At 42.9% G+C, this 21,813-nt stretch overlaps 1 protein-coding gene across 1 annotated transcript; it reads left to right on the forward strand.

Annotated features, from left to right (window-relative positions):
- Positions 1–241: 241 nt before the first annotated feature.
- Positions 242–19,292, forward strand: rbl1 (retinoblastoma-like 1 (p107)). The gene is made up of 22 exons (XM_074680143.1): positions 242–852; positions 3,780–3,913; positions 4,156–4,359; positions 4,981–5,045; positions 5,499–5,627; positions 5,730–5,893; positions 6,081–6,145; positions 6,321–6,495; positions 6,626–6,792; positions 6,930–7,042; positions 9,421–9,524; positions 10,450–10,587; positions 10,677–10,841; positions 10,945–11,092; positions 11,181–11,399; positions 11,486–11,685; positions 11,760–11,936; positions 15,918–15,989; positions 16,162–16,249; positions 16,349–16,497; positions 16,603–16,767; positions 16,864–19,292. Exons 1-22 carry the CDS (start codon positions 691–693, stop codon positions 17,056–17,058), a joined length of 3,198 nt encoding a protein of 1,065 aa, XP_074536244.1. The 5' UTR covers positions 242–690; the 3' UTR covers positions 17,059–19,292.
- Positions 19,293–21,813: the final 2,521 nt, after the last annotated feature.

The raw sequence follows: 21,813 nt of genomic DNA on the forward strand, positions 1-21,813 counted from the left end.
CAGGAAAACAGAAAAAAAGAAAATAAATAAATATGGCGGAAGTAAAAAATGATAAAAGGATATATTCTTATCATCAGGGGTTCAGTGGTCTCCAATGTTGCAGGTCACAGCTAAACACTGCCCTCTAGAGGCTGAATCATATCTCTGCATCCCAGCGTTAGGAACAGTGGGGTTTTTCTATTTTAGAGACAGTGGAGCGGAATCAAATCGAACCACAGTTTGTGAATAAATCATCTGATTAGTGACGTACTTTCTCTTGTGACACTTACGTTAATGTATTTCCGTCGTAGTACAGTAGTTGTCCAGTTTAACCGTTAGCTTGGTACAGTTAGCCGCTCGAGGTAGCACAAACGCAGCGGAGAGGAGGGGGTGGGGCGAGCAGCTCCGGCACGTGACCAGCTTGACTGACGCTCCCCTGCCTTCTGATTGGCCGCTGCTCCGGAGTTTTCGCGCCAACGCGCTGCATTGTGGGTCTGGTTTGTGGAAGTGCTCCGGACGTGGGGGCTGTTGTGGAACCGGTCCTGGAGTCTAACCCGGGGGGACCGTCTTGTTTTTAGAAGTCTAACCCACGGAGCCTGGCGTGTTTTTGGTTCTAGGACTTTAACCCGCGGCGGGCGTCGTGTGTGTTTTAAGGAGTTTTACACACGGGGTGGATTTTAAAGTCGCTGTTACCTGTCGAAGTGTGAACATATGAGGGGCGAAGAGTCGTCAGACTCAGAGTCCGGGAAGATGGAGGAGAGCTCGGTCCGGAGGAGTTTAGAGACCCTGTGCCAGGAGCTGAACATGGACGAACAGACGGCAGCAGAGGCCCAGGACAACTTCACCAGCATCCTGAACACATACACACTGGAGGTAAACAACACATTTAATCATATTTATACTAAAAACATCATTAAACTTCACCAGCATCCTGAACACTTACACACTGGAGGTAAACAACACATTTAATTATATTTATACTTAAAAATCTACTAAAAACATCATTAAACTTCACCAGCATACTGAACACATACACACTGGAGATTTACAACACCTTTAATCATATTTATACTTAAAAATCTACTAAAAAACATCATTTAACATGTACAGTTACATTTTATTTAAAAATTCACTAAAAACCAACATTAAACTTCACCAGCATACTGAACACTTACACACCGGAGGTAAACAACATGTTAAATCATATGTGTAGAAAGTAAACATGTTAAAAATCACTATAAACTAAACTTCACCATCATACTAACATGTTTACCCTGGAGTTACACATGTATTTACATTTATATTGCTCCATTAAAAAGCCATAGCTCCAACAAAGTAGGTATGTAAATACTGGAAACACATCTCCACATTTAAAACAATTAATATGCTCAATTATATCCTTTAATCACAGAAACCCTAGGCATTTATTCGTAAGTTAGTTTGAAGAAGTAAAGAGAAGAAGAGAACAGCTGTCTGCAATCAAAGTTATTTACCTCCCAATATCAGGATAAACATCATTAATAAAGCTGATGGTTTGAAAACATCACAACAATGAGTCAGAAATGGCTCTGAAACCACCCTACAGTTCATGTTGACATCTTCAGCAGGCTTGTTTTGTTCCTCTAACATGAGATAAACTCTATACATGACAACTCTATACGTATCTGAATCTTTATGTTTAGGAGTAATGCTGTCATAGTTTCTATCAGAGCTGAAAACAGTCTGATAAGACTCTAAGTTACCAAACATGTTGTGACATGACGCTGTGTGTGTGTGTGTCTACTCCTCCAAAGTGAGACAGGTCACAGACTGACAGTGATTACATCATCATCATCATCATCACAGTTATCAGATGATCGTTATCTTTTTTGTCTCATTCATTTGTCAATTTTGTCTTCTTAGACTTAATTTGAGCCGCACTCACCAGAAAAATCAAAGAAAATGTCTGATTTTACATATCAATATATTTATTTTTAATATTTTTAAATATTTAATATATTAAATACAGAAATTAATTGTTTAAAAACTATTTTTTACTAAAAAAAAGACATATACTCTTTCTTAGATCTCAGTTTTTGCAATACAAATGTGAGAATTTCAAACAACATGTATGCTTGTAAAATGGTCAATGTGTAGTTCTGGGGTTTTAGGGTGAAACTAGGGATGTCACGATATTGGATTTTTGCCGATATCCGATATGCCGATATATCGAAACCCCTTTTGGTCGATACCGATAATCACAGGTTTGTTTGTTTGTTTCACTGTAAAGAAAGCTAAGGCCCCGTTTACACGGAGACTCCCGCAACGATTCTTCCTTTGCGTTTTCAAAAGCCACCCGCGTTTACATGAGGACGGCGTGAAAACGATCCGCGTTCATACGACTCCAGGAGGAGAAGTCTCCTCTTCTGTTCTTTCTTTTTCTGACGTTTTGTTGTGTGAGACGGTCGGCAATCCAACCATAACGCGTATTACCGCCAACTACTGGCTCAACTGGAAATGTGGCTGAGCGCGGAGCCTTCACCTAAAACTGCGAGTGCGCATGCGGTGACGTCAGCGTTTCACCCTGAGACGCTCCGCTCTGTGTTTACACGAAGCTGGATGGAGGAGCGGATTCAGATCTTTCCACTCTGGGGAGCGTTTTCAAAAGTTTGCGTTTTCACTGAAAACGCAACGTGGTCTCGTCTAAACGGAAGGCCAAAACGCAACGAAATGTTTGCGGAATCGACCGTTTTCGGCGTCGTGTAAACGGGGCCTGAGTCTATCCTGTACTGGAATTTATATGTTACTCTAATTGTGATGGTCTTATTTGTTTAATAAACACACATAAAACAAGACAAAAAACATTTGATTTTACCATAAATAAGAAATGTATTATTTTTTCAAACTCAAGACATTCAGTATTGAAATACAGAAAAATGAACTTTAAATGAACAATGCATTTTTAAACATAACCAAGTTGCATTTGATTATTTTAGAGCTACTGTAACAACCTGGTGACAGACACAGAGCTCTGCAGTGCAAATAAATGAAGTGCTACATTTTATTTAAGGAGCTTATTTTTCAGATGGAAAATAATAATAATCCTAACTGAATAGCACCTTATCGGCTGTGCATATCGGCAGAAATTTTCATATCTGCTGATACAGATAAACGTGTTTTTAAGCTTTTATCAGCCAATACCGATATTGTGCCGATAATATCGTGCATCCCTAGGTGAAACGCAAAAGTTTTGTTGCGTTTCAGCCTTGCGTTAACACCAAAACTGCGTTTCAGCCGACCTCAAATGCAAACTTTTAAAAACAGCCTGCAGAGTGGGATTTTTCTGAAAAACTGCTGACACACGGGGTCTTACAAACACACTTCCTCTCACACATAAAGGAAATGACATCAAATGAAAATTAAAACATCTCCAATTTTCAAAACAAGATTTACTGTGCTTGTTAGTGTGTTTAAATTTCGTACTAGAGAAGAGAAACTGAAACTTAAGTATTAACTTGTACACCTAAACATTGATAAATACTGAACCCAACATTGGCATCAGTTTATCAATATTTTAGATTGATCAGCACACCCCTACTCATAGCTTTTTATATATCGCTAAAGAAAACAATAACATGTTTTAAACTGTTTGACATTATTATGAACATCTGATGAATATGCAGGTTACATCCTTGTTTGTTATTTCTTAAGAGTCAGAAAATACAGAGAAAGTTTTTGATGCATCAGTCTGTTTCCCTGACTGTAAATGATGCCTTGGACTTTGTTTTCCTGTGTTGTTGTTGTTGTTTTCCCCTCTGCAGGGTGAGGTGGTGCACTGGCTGGCCTGTTCTCTGTATGCAGCCTGCAGGAAAGGATCCACACCCACTGTGGGCAAAGGCTTAATGCAAGGAAACTGTGTGTCGCTCACCAGGATCCTTCGCACCGCCAAGCTCAGGTCAGTCTCTCTTAGACTCTGTAGACCTTCATGGGTCATAACAGAGTGTTTTACAACAAAGAATATGACTGAAGAGAGCTGAAAAATACAGAAGTGAAAGTTAATTTAATAAAGAAGTGAAAGAAAGCGCTGGAACATCCTGCAGAGAACTGGATCATTAACTGAAGTTATAAAAATCTGAGCCATAAAAGCTGTTTTGGTTTGATAATCTGGTCGTCTGCTGCTTCTCGCCGTCCTCTCAGTCTGATCCAGTTCTTCTCCAAGATGAGGAAGTGGGCGGACATGTCCAACCTCTCCCAGGACTTCAGGCTGCGGATGGATCGTCTGGAGAGGAACTTTGAGGTGTCCACCGTCATCTTCAGAAAGTTCGAGCCCATCTTCATGGACATGTTTCAGAACCCACAGGGAGGAGAGCCGCCGAGGCAGCCGCGCAGCAGGAAACACAGGTAACACACACCTGTACGCACGGGCTGCATGATTAATCTGATCACAGTCTCGATTTGAGGACGTGCAGTTGTTTAATCACACAAAAAGCTGTGTCTTACAATTTAAACGTCTGAGCGTGGGTCTGTGTGGCAGAAAGACTTAAATATAAACTCTTATCAGTTAAACTTCAAACCCTTTCCTTTCCCACTTTTGAAGAGTTTGCTTTCCCTGAAACATTAACGAAACCATGGCAGCTTTTTATTCACAGGCAGATAAAAAATATTTTGATAGACAAAGGAAAACATGCTGCTTTTCAAGATAAAACTCAGTTTGATTCTTGCTTTAGATGGTAACCACCACCTGACCAAAGGAAGTCTCCTTTTTTTGGTGATGTGGATGGAACGGCGCCTGAAGCCTCGTAAATCACAGTTAATATAATCACAGCTGCACAGTTTAGTCAAATTGTGCTCACACACATTAATTTCCAGACAAACAGAGGGTTGGTGAATCGTTGATATGATTCTGATTATCGTTGGTCGGGTTTGGTTTTCATTTCTGGTCTTTGTCTTCAGGGTCAACAGAGTGTGTGTTTGGTATGTAATACTATCTGTGTGTGTGTGTGTGTGTGTCTGTGTCTGCAGGCGGCTGCCCTGTCACATCAGCGATGTGTTCAAGTTCTGCTGGACTCTGTTTGTTTACACCAAAGGTACGAAGAAATCTACTTTCTTCTTTCTTTCTTTCTTTCTTTCTTTCTTTCTTTTCTTTATTTATTTATTTTTCTTTCTTTCTTTCTTTCTTTTTTTTTTTCTTTCATTATTTTCTGTCTTTATTTCTTTCTTTACTTTTTTTTCTTTTTTCTATCCTCATTTTCCTTTTTTTCCTTTCTTTCTTTCTTTCTTTCTTTCTTTCTTTCTTTCTTTCTTTCTTTCTTTCTTTCTTTCTTTTCTTATTTTCTTTTCTCTTTAATTTTTTTCTTTCTTTCTTAATTTCTTTCTTTCTTTTTCCTTTTATTTAATCTGTTTCACTACAAACAGAATATTATCTCCAATTACAAAATATTTCCCCAAAAAATTAGTAAATTTTTTTTTTTAAAAAGTGTCAGTTACTTTAGCTTAAAGGATCAGAGGATGAAGGTGTGTGTGTGTGTGTGTGTGTGAAGGTAACTTCCGTATGATCGGGGACGACCTGGTGAACTCGTACCATCTGCTGCTCTGCTGTCTGGACCTGGTGTTTGGAAACGCTCTGATGTGCGCCAACAGGAAGGACCTCATCAACGCCGCCTTCAGAGGTCTGCACCAGAGAGAACACACACACACACCAAAAACAGAGCTCTTTTAGTAGAGACACATATTTGTGAACTTTCTTTCTGTGTGTGTGTGTGTGTGTGTAGGTCTCCCAGCAGTGTACCGCCCTGACGTCCATGTTCCTGCAGACGAGCGTCCTCCCTGCGTGTTGGAGCGTCTGTGTGAGCTTCATGACGGGCTGGTTGTTGAAGCTAAAGGCATCAAACAGCATTACTTCACGCCGTACATCCAGAAACTCTTCCACAGACAGGTACACACACACACACACACACACCCACAAACACACACACACACACACACACACACACACACACACACACAGTGATTCCTTCTTCTGTCCTTGTTTCCTGGTTTTTGTTAGAGGCAGAAACTGTGGACAGTTTGTTTTGTCCTCGTGTGTCACTGAAACTGTTTCTGTTTTTAATGTTTTAATTCAGATCCTGAAAGGTAACGAGGATCATCTGACCGAGCTGTTGGATCCTCAGAACTTCATCGATAACAAGTAAGCGGTCAGGGGTCAAAGGTCAAAGTGAAGCAGACTCTTCTTCCTGTTTCAGTTTGTGACTCTGAATTCTAGTCTTCACTTTTTACGGTTCAGTGAAAGTGTTTGATGCATTAATATCTCCAGGAGATACTCAGACTGTGTGTTTTCTGTGTGTGTGTGTGTGTGTGTTTAGCAAAGCCATAAACAGAGAGTACGAGGAGTACGTGCTGACTGTCGGAGATTTCGATGAGCGAGTGTTTCTGGGAGCCGACGCAGACGAGGAGATCGGGACTCCGAGGAAGATCGTCCAGGAAACTTCAGCCGGTCTGAGCAACACACACAACACACTGCAACAGCACGTGGAGAAGGTAAACACACACACACACACACACATTTACCAACGTGTTTCAAAGGAAATGCGTCCAGTGTTTAAAGCCTGGGTCTGATTTTATGGGTTAAAGTTTTAAACAGCTCTTCTCTGCTCGCCTCTCTTTACAGTCAGGGTGTCTGGCCCCCTCCACCCCCCTGACAGGTCGGGTCTACCTGAAGGAGAAGGACCTGCTGGTCACGCCTGTCTCCTCGGCGACGCAGAGCGTCAGTCGCCTGCAGAGCATGGTGGCCGGGCTGAGGACGGCGCCCAGCGAGCACCTGATGCAGATCTTCAAGTGAGTTCATCCGTTCGTCTCTGTCCCAGCACAGAGGGAGGAGCCAGACAGGCAGGGTGTGTGAAGCTTAATAAACTCTGTGTGTGTGTGTGTGTGTGTGTGTGTGTGTGTGTGTGTGTGTGTGTGTGTCCCTGCAGGTCGTGCTCCAGAGATCCCTCAGAGTCCGTCCTGAGCAGAGTGAAGTCTTTGGGACAAACGTTTAAAGAGCATTACACCAACGACTCAGAGGACATGCCCGGCTCACACATAGGTATACACACACACACACACACACACACACACACACACACACACACACACGCTTTGCGCCAGATGTCCTTATGGACATGTGGAAACACGAGAAGCAGACCTCTGACAACAACAATAAGACAAACGAAAAGAAGCAGACAACTTTCTTATGCTGCGGCCACACCAAACTCGAACTCGCGAATCGTCTGTAACGCGCCACGTGAACGCCTGAGTCTCGACGCTGGACTATTTTGACAAGCTGAGGGGCGAACGCGTGTTGGCGCGTCACTGCGCATGCGGAGTAGAGAGCCCGTTCATTTAAAGACAGAAAGCCCAAAAGAGCATCTGAAAAACAATGAGCTGTGGTTTCATCATGACAGGAGAGTGTGTGAAAGCTTTGGAGATCACAATCAAGGCCTGCTGCCTCTCTCTGGTAATCCACCTCCACTGGCCCTGCCTGGCTGTTCCCTGAGACCTCATCCTCCACCCCCCGAACCTCGGACCCATGTTCCCGGAGGTCTCCCTGGGGATAATGAAGGGGTGGAGGAAAGAGAGGAGCACAGAGAACTTCCATCTTTTCCCTGGCTCTGCCCCTGCCCCGCTCCTCCCTCCTCTCTATCAGGCTCAAAACTCCACTGAGGAAAACACAGTCGGACTCAGTGATAGCCCGTGCAGCAAATCCAGCTGGAAACAAATATTTACAGAACTTACATTCAAAACCTGTCTCCTCAGAGACTTTCAACCAAGCCTGCTCCTTTTTTTCTGCTCTCTGTAGAGTCCACACGTCGTATCCTATAACTCTGGATGATGACACACCGCACAGATTGTTTTCTCCTCCATCCTCCAGCGGAGTTGGAGTCGGAGCAGGTGGTGGTTCCCCCCTAACGTCATCAAATCAATGATGTCGTGGGGGAATGTCATCGCTGATTGGCTGCTGCGGCACAGCCTTCACGCAAAAGTTCAATATTTTCAACTTGAGCGCCGCAAATTCGCATTTTGTGTGGCCGTACCATAAGACATTTGAAACCATTAAAAGGAGCCTAAACCAACCCTAAAGCGCACAGGGAGCCAATGCAGTGATTTTAAAACTGGTGTAATATGGGCTCGTCTCCTGGTTTTCGTCAGCACATGTGCTGCTGAGTTCTGTAAAAGTTTTAAACCTCATTAACTTTGTTCTTTAAGCAAAACTCCATGTACATACCAGCAGATATTCAAAACAAAAAAAACAACCTGACCGTCTTCCCAGCATATTTAAAATTCTACCTTGAAACTTTAAAAACTTTGCAACAACCCAAAGCTGTGAAAGCTGGAACACTGTGTGATGATTTTGATCTCATTTGATGCACATTCCTCTTATTTTGTAGTTTGATGCTTCTTTTATAATTGTTTCTTACGGTGAGATGTATACTACCTCGAGTATACTATGCTCATGATGAAATTATGATATGTATGTAATTGAGTTCTGTAAATAATTGAAAAAAAAAGAAGTTTTTTTTCAAGGGAAAACATGAAGAAATAAAAGTTTTAAACCTGAAGTTTTCTTTTATTTAAGACCAGAGAGCAGGGTGTTACAACAGTCAGTATGAGTGGAGATAAAAGTGTGTGTTAGCTTCTCTGCGTTCATTCCTCAACCAAAATGTGAAATTGTGATGTTGGAAGTTACTTACGGTGTCTAGAGGTCGACCGATATGGTTTTTTTTGGGGCCGATGCCGATGCTTTCCAAATTTGGGCAGCCGATGCCGATATGCATAGCCGATTTTTCCAATTTGATATTCAGGCCGATTGTTAAATAAATATATATTTATCACATTTTTGTGAAACGCAGCAATTTCTGAGCAACTAAAAGAAATCTATTACAACAAGTCGTGTCCAGTCCTCTGAACATTTATTCAGCTTTCAAAACGATGAAATATTTTTTCTGAGTAAACACACAATGTAACAAGCAGTAGTAAACATTCACACTCTTCTTAAAATGTCAAAAAAGAAATTTAAACTTATTAATATAATTTGAACAAAAGTATGTAATGTATCCAAGTGGTTCCACAAGTTTGAGGTGCTCATCTTTTTTGTGCCTGATCAAAAATTGCGTCTTTTTATACAACGGATCAAAAATCGGCTTTTTAAAAGAAAATACGGCCGATGGCCGATAGAGACAAATGTTTAAATATCGGCCCGATATATCGGCCGGCCGATATATCAGTCTACCTCTAACAGTGTCTCTGAATAGTCAAACTACCCTGGAAACGTGCTGGGCAGATGAGAAAAGCGCCAAAAAATCTAACCTGGTCCAGAAAAATGAAACAGACATGGGTCAGTTTCAGACCTTAAACCTGCTGTGGAGTCTCGGGATCTGTTACTTATCCTGTTTCTGTTTCTGTTTCTGTGTGTGTGATTTTCAGACTTTGCAGAGAACCGCCTGAAGCTGGCAGAGATCCTGTACTATAAGATCCTGGAGAACGTGATGGTTCAGGAGAACAAACGGCTGCAGGGGAAAGACATGAGCGTAAGAGAGCAAAACATGCGACATACACTAGGGATGGGGATTGTTTAGATTTCGTCACCGGTGCCCTTATCGATCTGATTCTTTATCAATTTCTGTTGTGAATTTTCTTGGTACAAAAAGTATCTTTACAGGTTTTCTGTGTCAACAACATTTAATTGAGTTTATACTGTAAGTGAATTAAATGTAACTGGTCTCTGAGTCTGGATATTTCTGGGCAGAATTAAACAGAAACAGGTAAATATTTCACACAATGTGACGTTGATGTTCTGTGTTGTAATATATTAATAATTCAAGTAGGCCATCTAGTGTCTCAAAGTGGTTATAGCAATGGTTTAAGTTGTTTGGAACCTTTCCATAGTTATGAAGTCAGCCATTAGCCTTTCATTAGCCTGTTAGCTTTTAGCATTTGAAATTCTCAGTATTTTTTTTACAAAGAGTTGATGTGACATGTTTCTGTGATGAAAGTTGAAATTCTGTTATACTGATGTATGCTAACTGCTAGCATATCAATGCAGTTTCCCATATACGTTAGCATCAAGCTTGCTCTTTTTTGTTATTTTGGTAAATAAGGTGATTTATACCATTTTGAATGTACTGAATATGAATCTCCTGAGAGAGAGTGATGAACATTTCTTTATGAAGTCAGTTCTTCAGGAAAACTTCAAGCGGAAAATCCTGAATCAGAGTTTTCTTGGGAAACGTTAGCTAACTGCTAAGCTAAGCTAGCTGCAGCAGGCAAGTGGACGTAAGGCCCGGCGGCTCCGGCCTGCTGTAAAGTACTTATAAGGGAATCGTTAAGCACAAAGGCTAACGATATTCATGGATTGAAACATTTCTTATTGATTCTCAACAGGAAGCTGAAGCTGAAACTGTTCATCCTCCTGATTGTGTGTGTGTGTGTGTGTGTGTGTGTGTGTGTGTTCAGGTGCTGTTGGAGCAGGATATCTTCCACTGCTCTCTGATGGCGTGTTGTCTGGAGGTGGTGTTGTTCTCCTACAGCTCTCAGAGGATGTTCCCCTGGATCATCGACATCTTCAAGCTCTCTCCGTTCTACTTCTTCAAGGTAACACACACACACACACACACAGAGGAGCACATTTTCTGCAGATTAAAGTGTGTGTGTGTGACCGTGTGTGTCGATGCTGGTTCCAGGTGATCGAGGTGTTTATCCGCTCTGAGGAGGGTCTGTCCAGGGACATGGTCAAACACCTGAACTCCATCGAGGAGCAGGTCTTGGAGAGCCGGGCGTGGAGTGCAGGCTCCGCCCTGTGGAGCGCCCTGCAGGCCGTGGGAAACAAAGTGCCCACAGTGGAGGAGGTGAGGACTCAGGGTGGAACTAGTCCCAGGGTCAGGGATCAGGTTTTGACCCTGTTGTGGGATTATTTGGGTTCACTTCCTCTTCCTCTCTGGATCTCTGCAGGTGAACTTCTCCTCCAGTTTGGACTCAGGTTCTGGTCCTGGTTCTGGTTCAGGTGTAGGTCAGACTCACCTGCCCCTGGTGGCTCTGTCGCCCATCATCCACCCTCGAATCAGAGAGTTCAGGTCAGGCCTGGGCAGCGCCTGCAAAGGTGAGACTGCATCAGACGGTTCCTGTACCATGTCTTACCTGTCTGTCTCACCCGTCTCACCTGTGTCTCCTCTCCCTCGTTCCTGCAGACGTCCCTCCCTCTCCCCTCTCGGTCCATGACAGGTACAGCTCACCTGCAGCGGGCCGGGGCAGGCGCCGTCTGTTTGGCGATGACCCTCCGTCTCAGTCGTCGTCCGGCGTCAGCCCGCTGCCGTCTCCCGCCAAGAGGCTGACGTTTGGCTCCAGCAGCACGCTGAGGATCGGAGGTCAGAGCGGGCCGGCCACTGTCCTCAGTTTCCCCCTGCAAGGTAGAGAAATCCAGAAACAAGATGACCTTCACGCTCGTCAGACGCTGATGAATAACCTCCGCCCGTCTCTCTGTCCTCCTCCTCAGGTGTGAACGCCGAGCGCACCGTCACCCTGATCCCCGTCCAGCCCTGTGACTCTTCAGCTCCCATCACCGCTCAGTTCCTGGTCACGGCCTCGCCGAGCCGCCTCACCTCCCCGAGTAGAGTCACGCTCGCCACCTCTGACTCTCAGGCGGCGAGCGGGCGGCCCAGACGCACCGGCTCCCTCGCTCTGTTCTTCAGGAAGGTGAGAAACGCCGGCGTCATCATCACCGAGTCTGAAGCTGCAGGTGTCTGAGCTGTGTGTGTGTGTGTGTTCAGGTGTACCACCTGTCCAGCGTGCGTCTCAGGGACCTGTGTGTGAAGCTGGACATCTCGTCTGAGCTCAGAGGGAAGATCTGGACCTGCTTCGAACACGCTCTGGTCCACTGCACCGAGCTGATGAGGGACCGCCACCTGGACCAGCTGCTGCTCTGCAGCGTCTACATCATCGCCAAGGTTACAGCTCCCGTCTCACCTCACACTGTCTTACCTCACACTGTCTCACCTCAAACTTTCTGTCTCATCTCAAACTTTCTCTGTCTCATCTCAAACTTTCTCTGTCTCACCTCAAACTTTCTGTCACACCTCAAACTTTCTCTGTCTCACCTCAAACTTTCTCTGTCTCATCTCAAACTTTCTCCATCTTACCTCAAACTTTCTCTCATCTCAAACTTTCTCTGTCTCATCTCAAACTTTCTCTGTATCACCTCAAACTTTCTCTCATCTCAAACTTTTTCTGTCTCATCTCAAACTTTTTCTGTCTCACCTCAAACTTTCTCTCATCTCAAACTTTTTCTGTCTCATCTCAAACTTTTTCTGTCTCACCTCAAACTTTCTCTTATCTCAAACTTTTTCTGTCTCATCTCAAACTTTTTCTGTCTCACCTCAAACTTTCACTGTCTTACCTCAAACTTTCACTGGCTTACTTCAAACTTTCTGTCTCACCTCAATCTTTCTGTCTCACCTCAAACTTTCTGTCTCACCTCAAACTTTCTGTCTCATCTCAAACTTTTTCTGTCTCATCTCAAACTTTCTCTGTCTCACCTCAAACTTTTTCTGTCTCACCTCAAACTTTCTCTTATCTCAAACTTTTTCTGTCTCATCTCAAACTTTTTCTGTCTCACCTCAAACTTTCACTGTCTTACCTCAAACTTTCACTGGCTTACTTCAAACTTTCTGTCTTACCTCAAACTTTCTGTCTGACCTCAAACTTTCTCTGTCTCACCTCAAACTTTCTGTCTCACCTCAAACTTTCACTGGCTTACTTCAAACTTTCTGTCTTACCTAAATCTTTCTGTCTCACCTCAAACTTTCTCTGTCTTACCTCAAACTTTCTCTGTCTCACCTCAAACTTTTTCTGCTTCACCTCAAACTTTCTGTCTCACCTCAAACTTTCTCTGTCTCACCTCAAACTTTCTCTGTGTCACCTCAAACTTTCTGTCTCACCTCAAACTTTCTCTGTCTCACCTCAAACTTTCTCTGTCTCACCTCAAACTTTCTCTGTCTCACCTCAAACTTTCTGTCTCACCTCAAACTTTCTCTGTCTCACCTCAAACTTTCTCTGTCTCACCTCAAACTTTTTCTGTCTCACCTCAAAATTTCTGTCTCACCTAAAAATTTCTCTGTCTTACCTCAAACTTTCTCTGTCTTACCTAAACTTTCTGTCTCACCTCAAACTTTTTCTGTCTCACCTCAAACTTTCTGTCTCACCTCAAACTTTCTCTGTCTCACCTCGAACTTTCTCTGTCTCATCTCAAACTTTCTCCATCTTACCTCAAACTTTCTCTCATCTCAAACTTTCTCTGTCTCACCTCGAACTTTCTCTGTCTCACCTCAAACTTTCTCTGTCTCACCTCAAACTTTCTCTCATCTCAAACTTTTTCTGTCTCATCTCAAACTTTTTCTGTCTCACCTCAAACTTTCTCTCATCTCAAACTTTTTCTGTCTCATCTCAAACTTTTTCTGTTTCACCTCAAACTTTCTCTCATCTCAAACTTTTTCTGTCTCATCTCAAACTTTTTCTGTCTCACCTCAAACTTTCACTGTCTTACCTCAAACTTTCACTGGCTTACTTCAAACTTTCTGTCTCACCTCAATCTTTCTGTCTCACCTCAAACTTTCTGTCTCACCTCAAACTTTCTGTCTCATCTCAAACTTTTTCTGTCTCATCTCAAACTTTCTCTGTCTCACCTCAAACTTTCTCTGTCTCACCTCAAACTTTCTCTGTCTCACCTCAAACTTTCTCTGTCCTACCTCAAACTTTCTCTGTCTCACCTCAAACTTTCTCTGTCTCACCTCAAACTTTCTCTGTCTCACCTCAAACTTTCTCTGTCTCACCTCAAACTTTTTCTGCTTCACCTCAAACTTTCTGTCTCACCTCAAACTTTCTCTGTCTCACCTCAAACTTTTTCTGCTTCACCTCAAACTTTCACTGTCTCACCTCAAACTTTCTCTGTCTTACCTCAAACTTTCTCTGTCTCACCTCAAACTTTCTCTGTCTCACCTCAAACCTTTTCTGCTTCACCTCAAACTTTCTGTCTCATCTCAAACTTTCTCTGTCTCATCTCAAACTTTCTCTGTCTCACCTCAAACCTTTTCTGCTTCACCTCAAACTTTCTGTCTCATCTCAAACTTTCTCTGTCTCACCTCAAACTTTCTCTGTCTTACCTCAAACTTTCTCTGTCTCACCTCAAACTTTCTGTCTCACCTCAAACTTTCTCTGTCTTACCTCAAACTTTCTGTCTCACCTCAAACTTTTTCTGTCTCACCTCAAACTTTCTGTCTCATCTCAAACTTTCTCTGTCTCACCTCAAACTTTCTCTGTCTTACCTCAAACTTTCTCTGTCTCACCTCAAACTTTCTGTCTCACCTCAAACTTTCTCTGTCTCACCTCAAACTTTCTCTGTCTTACCTCAAACTTTCTCTGTCTCACCTCAAACTTTCTGTCTCACCTCAAACTTTTTCTGCTTCACCTCAAACTTTCTGTCTCATCTCAAACTTTCTCTGTCTCACCTCAAACTTTCTCTGTCTTACCTCAAACTTTCTCTGTCTCACCTCAAACTTTCTGTCTCACCTCAAACTTTCTCTGTCTTACCTCAAACTTTCTGTCTCACCTCAAACTTTTTCTGTCTCACCTCAAACTTTCTGTCTCATCTCAAACTTTCTCTGTCTCACCTCAAACTTTCTCTGTCTCACCTCAAACTTTCTCTGTCTTACCTCAAACTTTCTCTGTCTCACCTCAAACTTTCTGTCTCACCTCAAACTTTCTCTGTCTCACCTCAAACTTTCTCTGTCTTACCTCAAACTTTCTCTGTCTCACCTCAAACTTTCTGTCTCACCTCAAACTTTTTCTGCTTCACCTCAAACTTTCTGTCTCATCTCAAACTTTCTCTGTCTCACCTCAAACTTTCTCTGTCTCACCTCAAACTTTCTCTGTCTCACCTCAAACCTTTTCTGCTTCACCTCAAACTTTCTGTCTCACCTCAAACTTTTTCTGTCTCACCTCAAACTTTTATGGTCTCAGTTTTAACTTCCTCTGTCTTACCTCAAACTTTTTCTGTCTCACCTCAAACTTTCTGTCTCACCTCAAACTTTTTCTGTCTCACCTCAAACTTTTTCTGTCTCACCTCAAACTTTCTCTGTCTTACCTAAACTTTCTGTCTCACCTCAAACATTTATGGTCTCAGTTTTAACTTACTCTGTCTTACCTCAAACTTTCTCTTTCTCACCTCAAACTTTCTCTGTCTCACCTCAAACTGTCTCACCCCACACTGTCTCACCCAACACTGTCTCACCTCAAACTTTCTCTGTCTTACCTCAAACTTTCTCTGTCTTACCTAAACTTTCTGTCTCACCTCAAACTTTTTCTGTCTCACCTCAAACTTTCTCTGTCCCACCTCAACATTTCTGTCTTACCTCAAACTTTCTGTCTCACCTCAAACTTTCTCTGTCTCACCTCAAACTTTTATGGTCTCAGTTTTAACTTCCTCTGTCTCACCTCAAACTTTCTCTGTCTCACCTCAAACTGTGTCACCTCAAACTTTCTCTCATCTCAAACTTTTTCTGTCTCACCTCAAACTTTCTCTGTCTTACCTCAAACTTTTATGGTCTCAGTTTTAACTTCCTCTGTCTTACCTCAAACTTTCTCTGTCTTACCTTAAACCAGTGTTTCTCAATTCCGGTCCTGGGGACCCCCTGCCCTGCATGTTTTAGATGTTACCCTACTCCAGCACACCTGATTCAAATGATCAGCTCGTCATCAAGCTCTGCTGGAGCCTGATAACGAGCCATTCATTTGAATCAGGTGTGCTGGAGTAGGGTAACATCTGCAGGTCAGAGAAAACTGCCTTAAACTGTCACACCTGTAGCTGTCCCTGTATCCACATGTAGGGGGCTCCACTGAGCAGACTTTTAACCTGTGTGTGTTTTTTTCTTCAGATCAACAAAGAGACTCACAGCTTTTACGACATCATGAAGTGTTATCGCAGCCAGCCACAGGCACACAGCCACGTGAGTCACACACACACACACACACACACACACACACACACACACACACACACACACACGTCATTTTATTTGATTTAACAGGAAAAAAAAGTCTCATGAAAACTCAGCTGAAACATTTCTTGTGTTTTTTTTGATCATGTGTGTTTGTGTGTTTGTGTATGTGTGTGTGTAGGTGTACCGTAGTGTGTTGCTGCGTCACACTCCCAGAGAGCAGGTGTGTGATGAAAACATGGAGGTGGATCCTGTATCTGGAGGAGAATGTAAGAACACACACACACACACACACACACACACACACACACACACATCGTTCTGACTTGATAAATGGTTTTAATAAAAGATGTGTTTTTTGTCATCAGCTGCAGAGAAAACCAATCAGGCATCAGGAGAAGAGGGCTCTGACCAATCAGGAGAGGAGGAGCGCGGTGACATCATCCAGTTCTACAACAGCGTCTTCGTCCTGAAGATGAAGAGCTTCGCCCTGAGATACGCCACGCACGACAACCGGGTACGAAGACGTCTCAGTGTGAGGACGGCTCAGAGGGCGTGTCATGAGGATCACATGTTGACCTGTGTGTGTGTGTGTGTGTGTGTGTGTGTGTGTGTCCTGCAGGCCGACGCCCCTCCTCTGTCTCCGTTCCCGTCGGTTCGAGCTCAGCCTCTGTCTCCTCGCCGCGTGTCTCAGAGACACTCGCTGTACGTGTCCCCTCACAAAAACTCTGCAGGCTGCCTCACACCCAACTCCTACACCTACAGGATCAACAGCAGCCCGGCCAAGGTACACACACTCTCACACTCACACACACACACACCCACACACAACTACGTGAACCTAATGTCTCCCATCGACCAACCTTTCTCTCCACCCGTCCAGGAATTATCAGACATCAACCGGATGCTCCGCCAGGGCTCTGTCAGCAGGAAGCGGGCCTTCACCATGGAGGGCGACGTGATGATGTCATCAGCCTGCGACTCCCCAAGTAAGAGGGCGTGTCCGGAGAACGGCAGCAGTCCTGACGTGCTGCTGAAGCGTCTGCAGGACGTGGTGTCGGAGCGTCAGAGTCACTGAGCCAGACAGACCAACAGAGGTCTGTTCTATGTTTGTTTTTCTATATTTATGACCTGATCCTACAATCAGACCAGCTGGACACTCCACCAGGTCACATGACGGAGCCTGTGCAGCTGGAACCAATCAGAAACCAGCATCCACACCATGGAACAATGATAGCAGTGAACATATTTACCTGAGGGTAACAGATCTACAAACACATCCTCTTCACAGTCACAGAAACACAATGAAACAGAACTTCAGAAACTTCTCCGTTTGTAGAAACATGAGAAGAAACTTTCACTGTGCTCAGGAGAGCTTCAGCTCCAGGCTGCTGCCTCAAACTTCACTCAGAAACGCTGTGATGACTCGATGTTACGCTGTGTGTGATCTTACGCTGAGGTTCAGGAGGTTAAACTGCTCCAAATGAACCTTTCAACTCCATCATAAACTCAATAGCTTAGCAACATGGAGGCTAGAAACTACAACACTCCACACAGGACCTGTACGTAACCAAAATATACGTAACTGTCCTTTAACCCAGCAAAGATCTTCTATTCAGACAGGGTGCTAAACTGTCAGTGATACAATTCAATGTTCATCAGTTGAGTTGGTTTGACTCTGTTCAAAGATCTTCTATTCATATGGTGACTAAAATCAAAGATCTTCTATTCGGACAGCGACCAACATCAAAGATCCTTTATTCAGACCACTGTGATACTAAATCTTTGCGTTTGTAGTCAGATGGTGACCAAAATCAAAGATCTTCTATTCAGAGACTTTGACTGAAATCAAAGATCTTCTATTCAGAGACTTTGACTGAAATCAAAGATCTTCTATTCAGAGACTTTGACTGAAATCAAAGATCTTCTATTCATACCTCTCCAATACAATATCTTTGATTTTGTATTTGGACAGTGACCAAAATCAAAGATCTTCTATTGAGACAGGCTGCTATGTTCAGGTTAAAGATTTTTTCAGATGGTGACACGCATCAAAGATCTTCTGTTCAGACCGCTGTTATACAAGATACAAGATTTTGTATTCAGATTGTCACCATGATCAAAGATCTTTAATTCAAAGACAGTGACTAAAATCAAAGATCTTCTATTCGGACCACTGTAATACAAGATCTATGATTTTGTAGTCAGACAGTGTCTAAAATCAAAGATCATCTATTCAGATTACTGTGTGACAAGATCTTAGATTTTGTATTCAGATAGTGACCAAAATCAAAGATCTTCTATTGAGACAGGCTGCTGTTTTCAGCTAAAACGTTTTTTCAGATGGTGACATGCATCAAAGATCTGTTATGCAGACCCCTGTGATACAAGATCCTTTGTTTTTGTTTTCAAATGGTGATGAATAGAAGATCTTTGAAGATCAGCATTCAACATCAAAGATCTTTTATTCATACCACTGTGATACAAGATCTTTTATTTTGTATTCAGATGGTTACCAAAACAAAACATCTTCTATTCGGACAGCATTCAGCATCAAAGATCTTTTATTCAGACCAGTGTAAAACAAGAGCTTTGATTTTGTATTTAGATGGTGGCCAAAATCAAAGATCTTCTATTCAGAGACAGTGACTAAAATCAAAGATCTTCTATTAAAACCACTGCAACACAGAACAAAGATCTTCTGTTCAGACAGCGATAAAAAACAAAGATTTTCTATTTAAACCACTGTTATACTCAACAAAGATCTTCTATTCAGACAGAGTCACACAAAATTTCTTTCAACCTCTGGCCATTTTTTTCCTCCATAGTCTCTGAACCGAATCAGGCAGAATTCAGATTAAGTGGAAACAGTGGAGTCCACTGTTTGTGTGTCAAATCAAATAATAATCCCCAGTCTGTCAGAAAGATAAGAGAGGAAGAGGTTTTGAATAGTTGAACCCTGAATTAAGGGTTAACCCTCACATTCCCAGCTCGTCATTCTTCATCAGGTCAGATTGAGTCTGAAAAATAATCTTTAACTGTTTTTATTTTGTTGTCTAAAGTTTCCCTAAAGAGGAATCCTGCAGTCAGGATCAAACACGTCTGTTTGTTACTGATGTCTAACTTTTACTGATTTTAATGTTTATGATTAATTTTGTATAAATGTGTAATTAAAATCTAAAGGTTAACGATGAGAGGCGTTACAGAGGCCTGTGTGTGTGTAGTATCTACACTTCAGCTTTGAATCAATCTAACAGGAGACGGTCTCTGAGGTGAGAAACTGTTGTTTGTTTCTAACTTCCAGCTTTTAAAGAGTCGATGTCTTTTTCTACAGTTTGTAAAATAAATTACTTGAAACAAACGGTGGGCGTGTTTTTCATGTCTCTGTCTCCGTCTCCTCTTCGAGTCCTTGGGTATTTCAGCGTGAGGACATTCAGAGCCGACCGAGGACTAAAAGAGGAACAAATGAAGCTTCATCTCCTGCTGAACACATGATCTCCTCCTCTCCTCTCCTCTCCTCCTCCTCCTCCTCCTGCTGCTGCTGTCTCTGGTCTGAACACAACAGCTGCTCTAAAATTAGCCGGCTCGGTGCGAGGCCGAGGAGCTTCCTGTGACCTCACGTCTGCACAAGGTGAACGCTGATAATCTGCCCCCGGCTGGAGACACGATCCAGCGCCGTGACACCAGATTATTCCACATTTCCACACTCGGGAGTGTGACGCGGTGACTTCAGCGGGGAGACGGCGTCTGTGAGCTCAGGGACGAGCAGAGGACATGGATCATCAACCATCCGACTTCCTGTCCACTTTCAGTTACTTTCTCAAAAAGTAACTGGATTACTCCTTCATAAATGTAATTAGTTACCAGGGAAAGTAATTCCTGCGTTACTTTTTTGAATTGTGAATAACTATAGACCTATTTCTAAAGTATTTATTTTGGAAAAAGTGTTTGAGAAATTTGTCTGTGATCAACTGAAGGAATTCTTAGAATCAAACAACTTTCTAAAACCTCTTCAGTCAGGTTTTAGGAAACAGCATAGCACCGTTTACTTCTACCCTTAAAGTTTTTAATGACGTGTTTGAGGCTTTGGACTCAAAAAAGTTTTGTGTTGCATTGTTCCTCAACCTATCTAAGGCATTTGACATTTGGCGTTTGCCGACTTTTTAGTAAACAGGCTGCAATGTGTTCAGATGGCTGGAGTTAGTTCTTCCTTTCTTGAGGTCACAAAAGGCGTGCCACAAGGCTCAGTCTTTGGACCCATTTCGTTCACAATTTATGTCAATGATTATGTGCAAACTCGCCAAATGCCTCTTACCACCTTTATGCTGACAACTCTGTAATTTACTTCTGTTCACATTCAATTGCCCAAGCATTTGAATTCTTGCAAACTGGCAAACTTGAAAATGGTTTTAAATGCTGATAAATCTGAAATAATGCTTTTTTCAAAGGCATCTGTTCCTCTTGGGGAAATCCCCTCAATTACAACTTTCCAAGGTAAAACTCTAGAGCTTGTCACCAGTTATTAGTGCCTTGGATTAACTATTGATAGGGACCTTTCTTTCAAAGTGCATGTCAAAAATCTACTTTCTAAACTAAGGGCGAAGCTCAGTTTCTTCTACAGGAACAGGTCGTGTTTCTCTCTCAGAGTTAGGAAGCTTTTGGTGTCGGCTACTTTTTTGCCGGTTCTTGATTATGGTGATGTTGTATATATGTCTGCTTCAACCACCTGCCTTCAGCCGTTGACTCCTGTCTACCACTGGGCTCTGAGGTTTATCACAGGTTGTAGTCGCCTCACCCATCACTGTGAACTGTGTGCGAAAGCTGGCATGCCCTCTCTGGACATACGGCGATACACCACGTCCTAAAAGTTTGTGCACCCCAATGGGCAACATTTTTGTCTGTTTTTCTCCAAAATGGGTTGCACCTGGCCTATAAATTTCTTGGTCGACCATGAAGCATGTCACTGAGAGAACCTTCTTTGTAGTGTTGCCACGATGGCCAAGCAAAAATCTGGAAAAGCTGCACTTTCAGAGCCTCAAGTCCGTGCTCAAGCCATTGCCTTGCGCAGGGCCGGTAAAACTTGCAGGGAGGTAGCTCAGGTCCTTGGCAGAAGCATACGATGGGTGAAGAAGTGGTGGCAGAGATACCAGAGCTGTGACTCCCTTGAAGACATGCCCCGCGCAGGTCGACCCTCACTTCTGAGTTCATGGGCCAAGGACCTCATCCGCAAGGCCAAGGGAAAGAGACACCAGTCCTGCCGCAGACTCAGTCGAAGACTGAAAAATCTTGGGGAAGCAGTCTCTAAGAGTACCATCCATCGTTTTCTGACTGAGAAACTGGGTCTGAGAGCATACAAAAGACAGCGAATTCCTTGCCTTACCAAACTGCAAAAGGAGAAGCGGCTTGCTTTTGCAAAGATGTATGCTAAAATGACCCAAAGAGACTGGGAAAACTGGGTTTTCTCTGATGAGTGCCCTCTCTATTTATTTCCAACTCCCAACAGTCCAAACGATCGCATTTACAATGACAATTGAATGCCTTCCGCTCTTTGGGAAACCGACAACATGAATCCATCAAACAGTGCCTGTGTTCTTAAATTGTTTCTAAAAATAACTCCTGCATTTTACCGCTTTTACTTTAATGTCTGTTGCTGTACTCTTGTTGTTGTCTACTGTTATGTGCTGCTGCCTCTCTTGGCCAGGTCACCGTTGTGATAGAGGTCTTGAACTCAATGGGTCTTTTACCTGGTTAAATGACAGTTAAAAAAAATCAATAAAATAAACAAAAAATACTTTAATTTTGCTGAAAACCCCAGTTTTTGAGCAGGTTTTGC

This window comes from Halichoeres trimaculatus, unplaced genomic scaffold (assembly GCF_033239565.1).
Source record: "Halichoeres trimaculatus isolate MK-OKI-2021-1 unplaced genomic scaffold, fHalTri1.1 fHalTri1_scaffold_1, whole genome shotgun sequence".
In the NCBI taxonomy this organism is placed as follows: domain Eukaryota; kingdom Metazoa; phylum Chordata; class Actinopteri; order Labriformes; family Labridae; genus Halichoeres; species Halichoeres trimaculatus.

Bases quoted from the DNA above. Each gene is read 5' to 3' on its own strand.
- rbl1 (XM_074680143.1), top strand. From the start codon at position 691: ATGAGGGGCGAAGAGTCGTCAGACTCAGAGTCCGGGAAGATGGAGGAG. The intron at 6,146-6,320 runs GTAAGCGGTCAG...GTGTGTGTTTAG, and splicing joins CAGAACTTCATCGATAACAA to CAAAGCCATAAACAGAGAGT. The intron at 16,498-16,602 runs GTACGAAGACGT...TGTGTCCTGCAG, and splicing joins ACGCCACGCACGACAACCGG to GCCGACGCCCCTCCTCTGTC.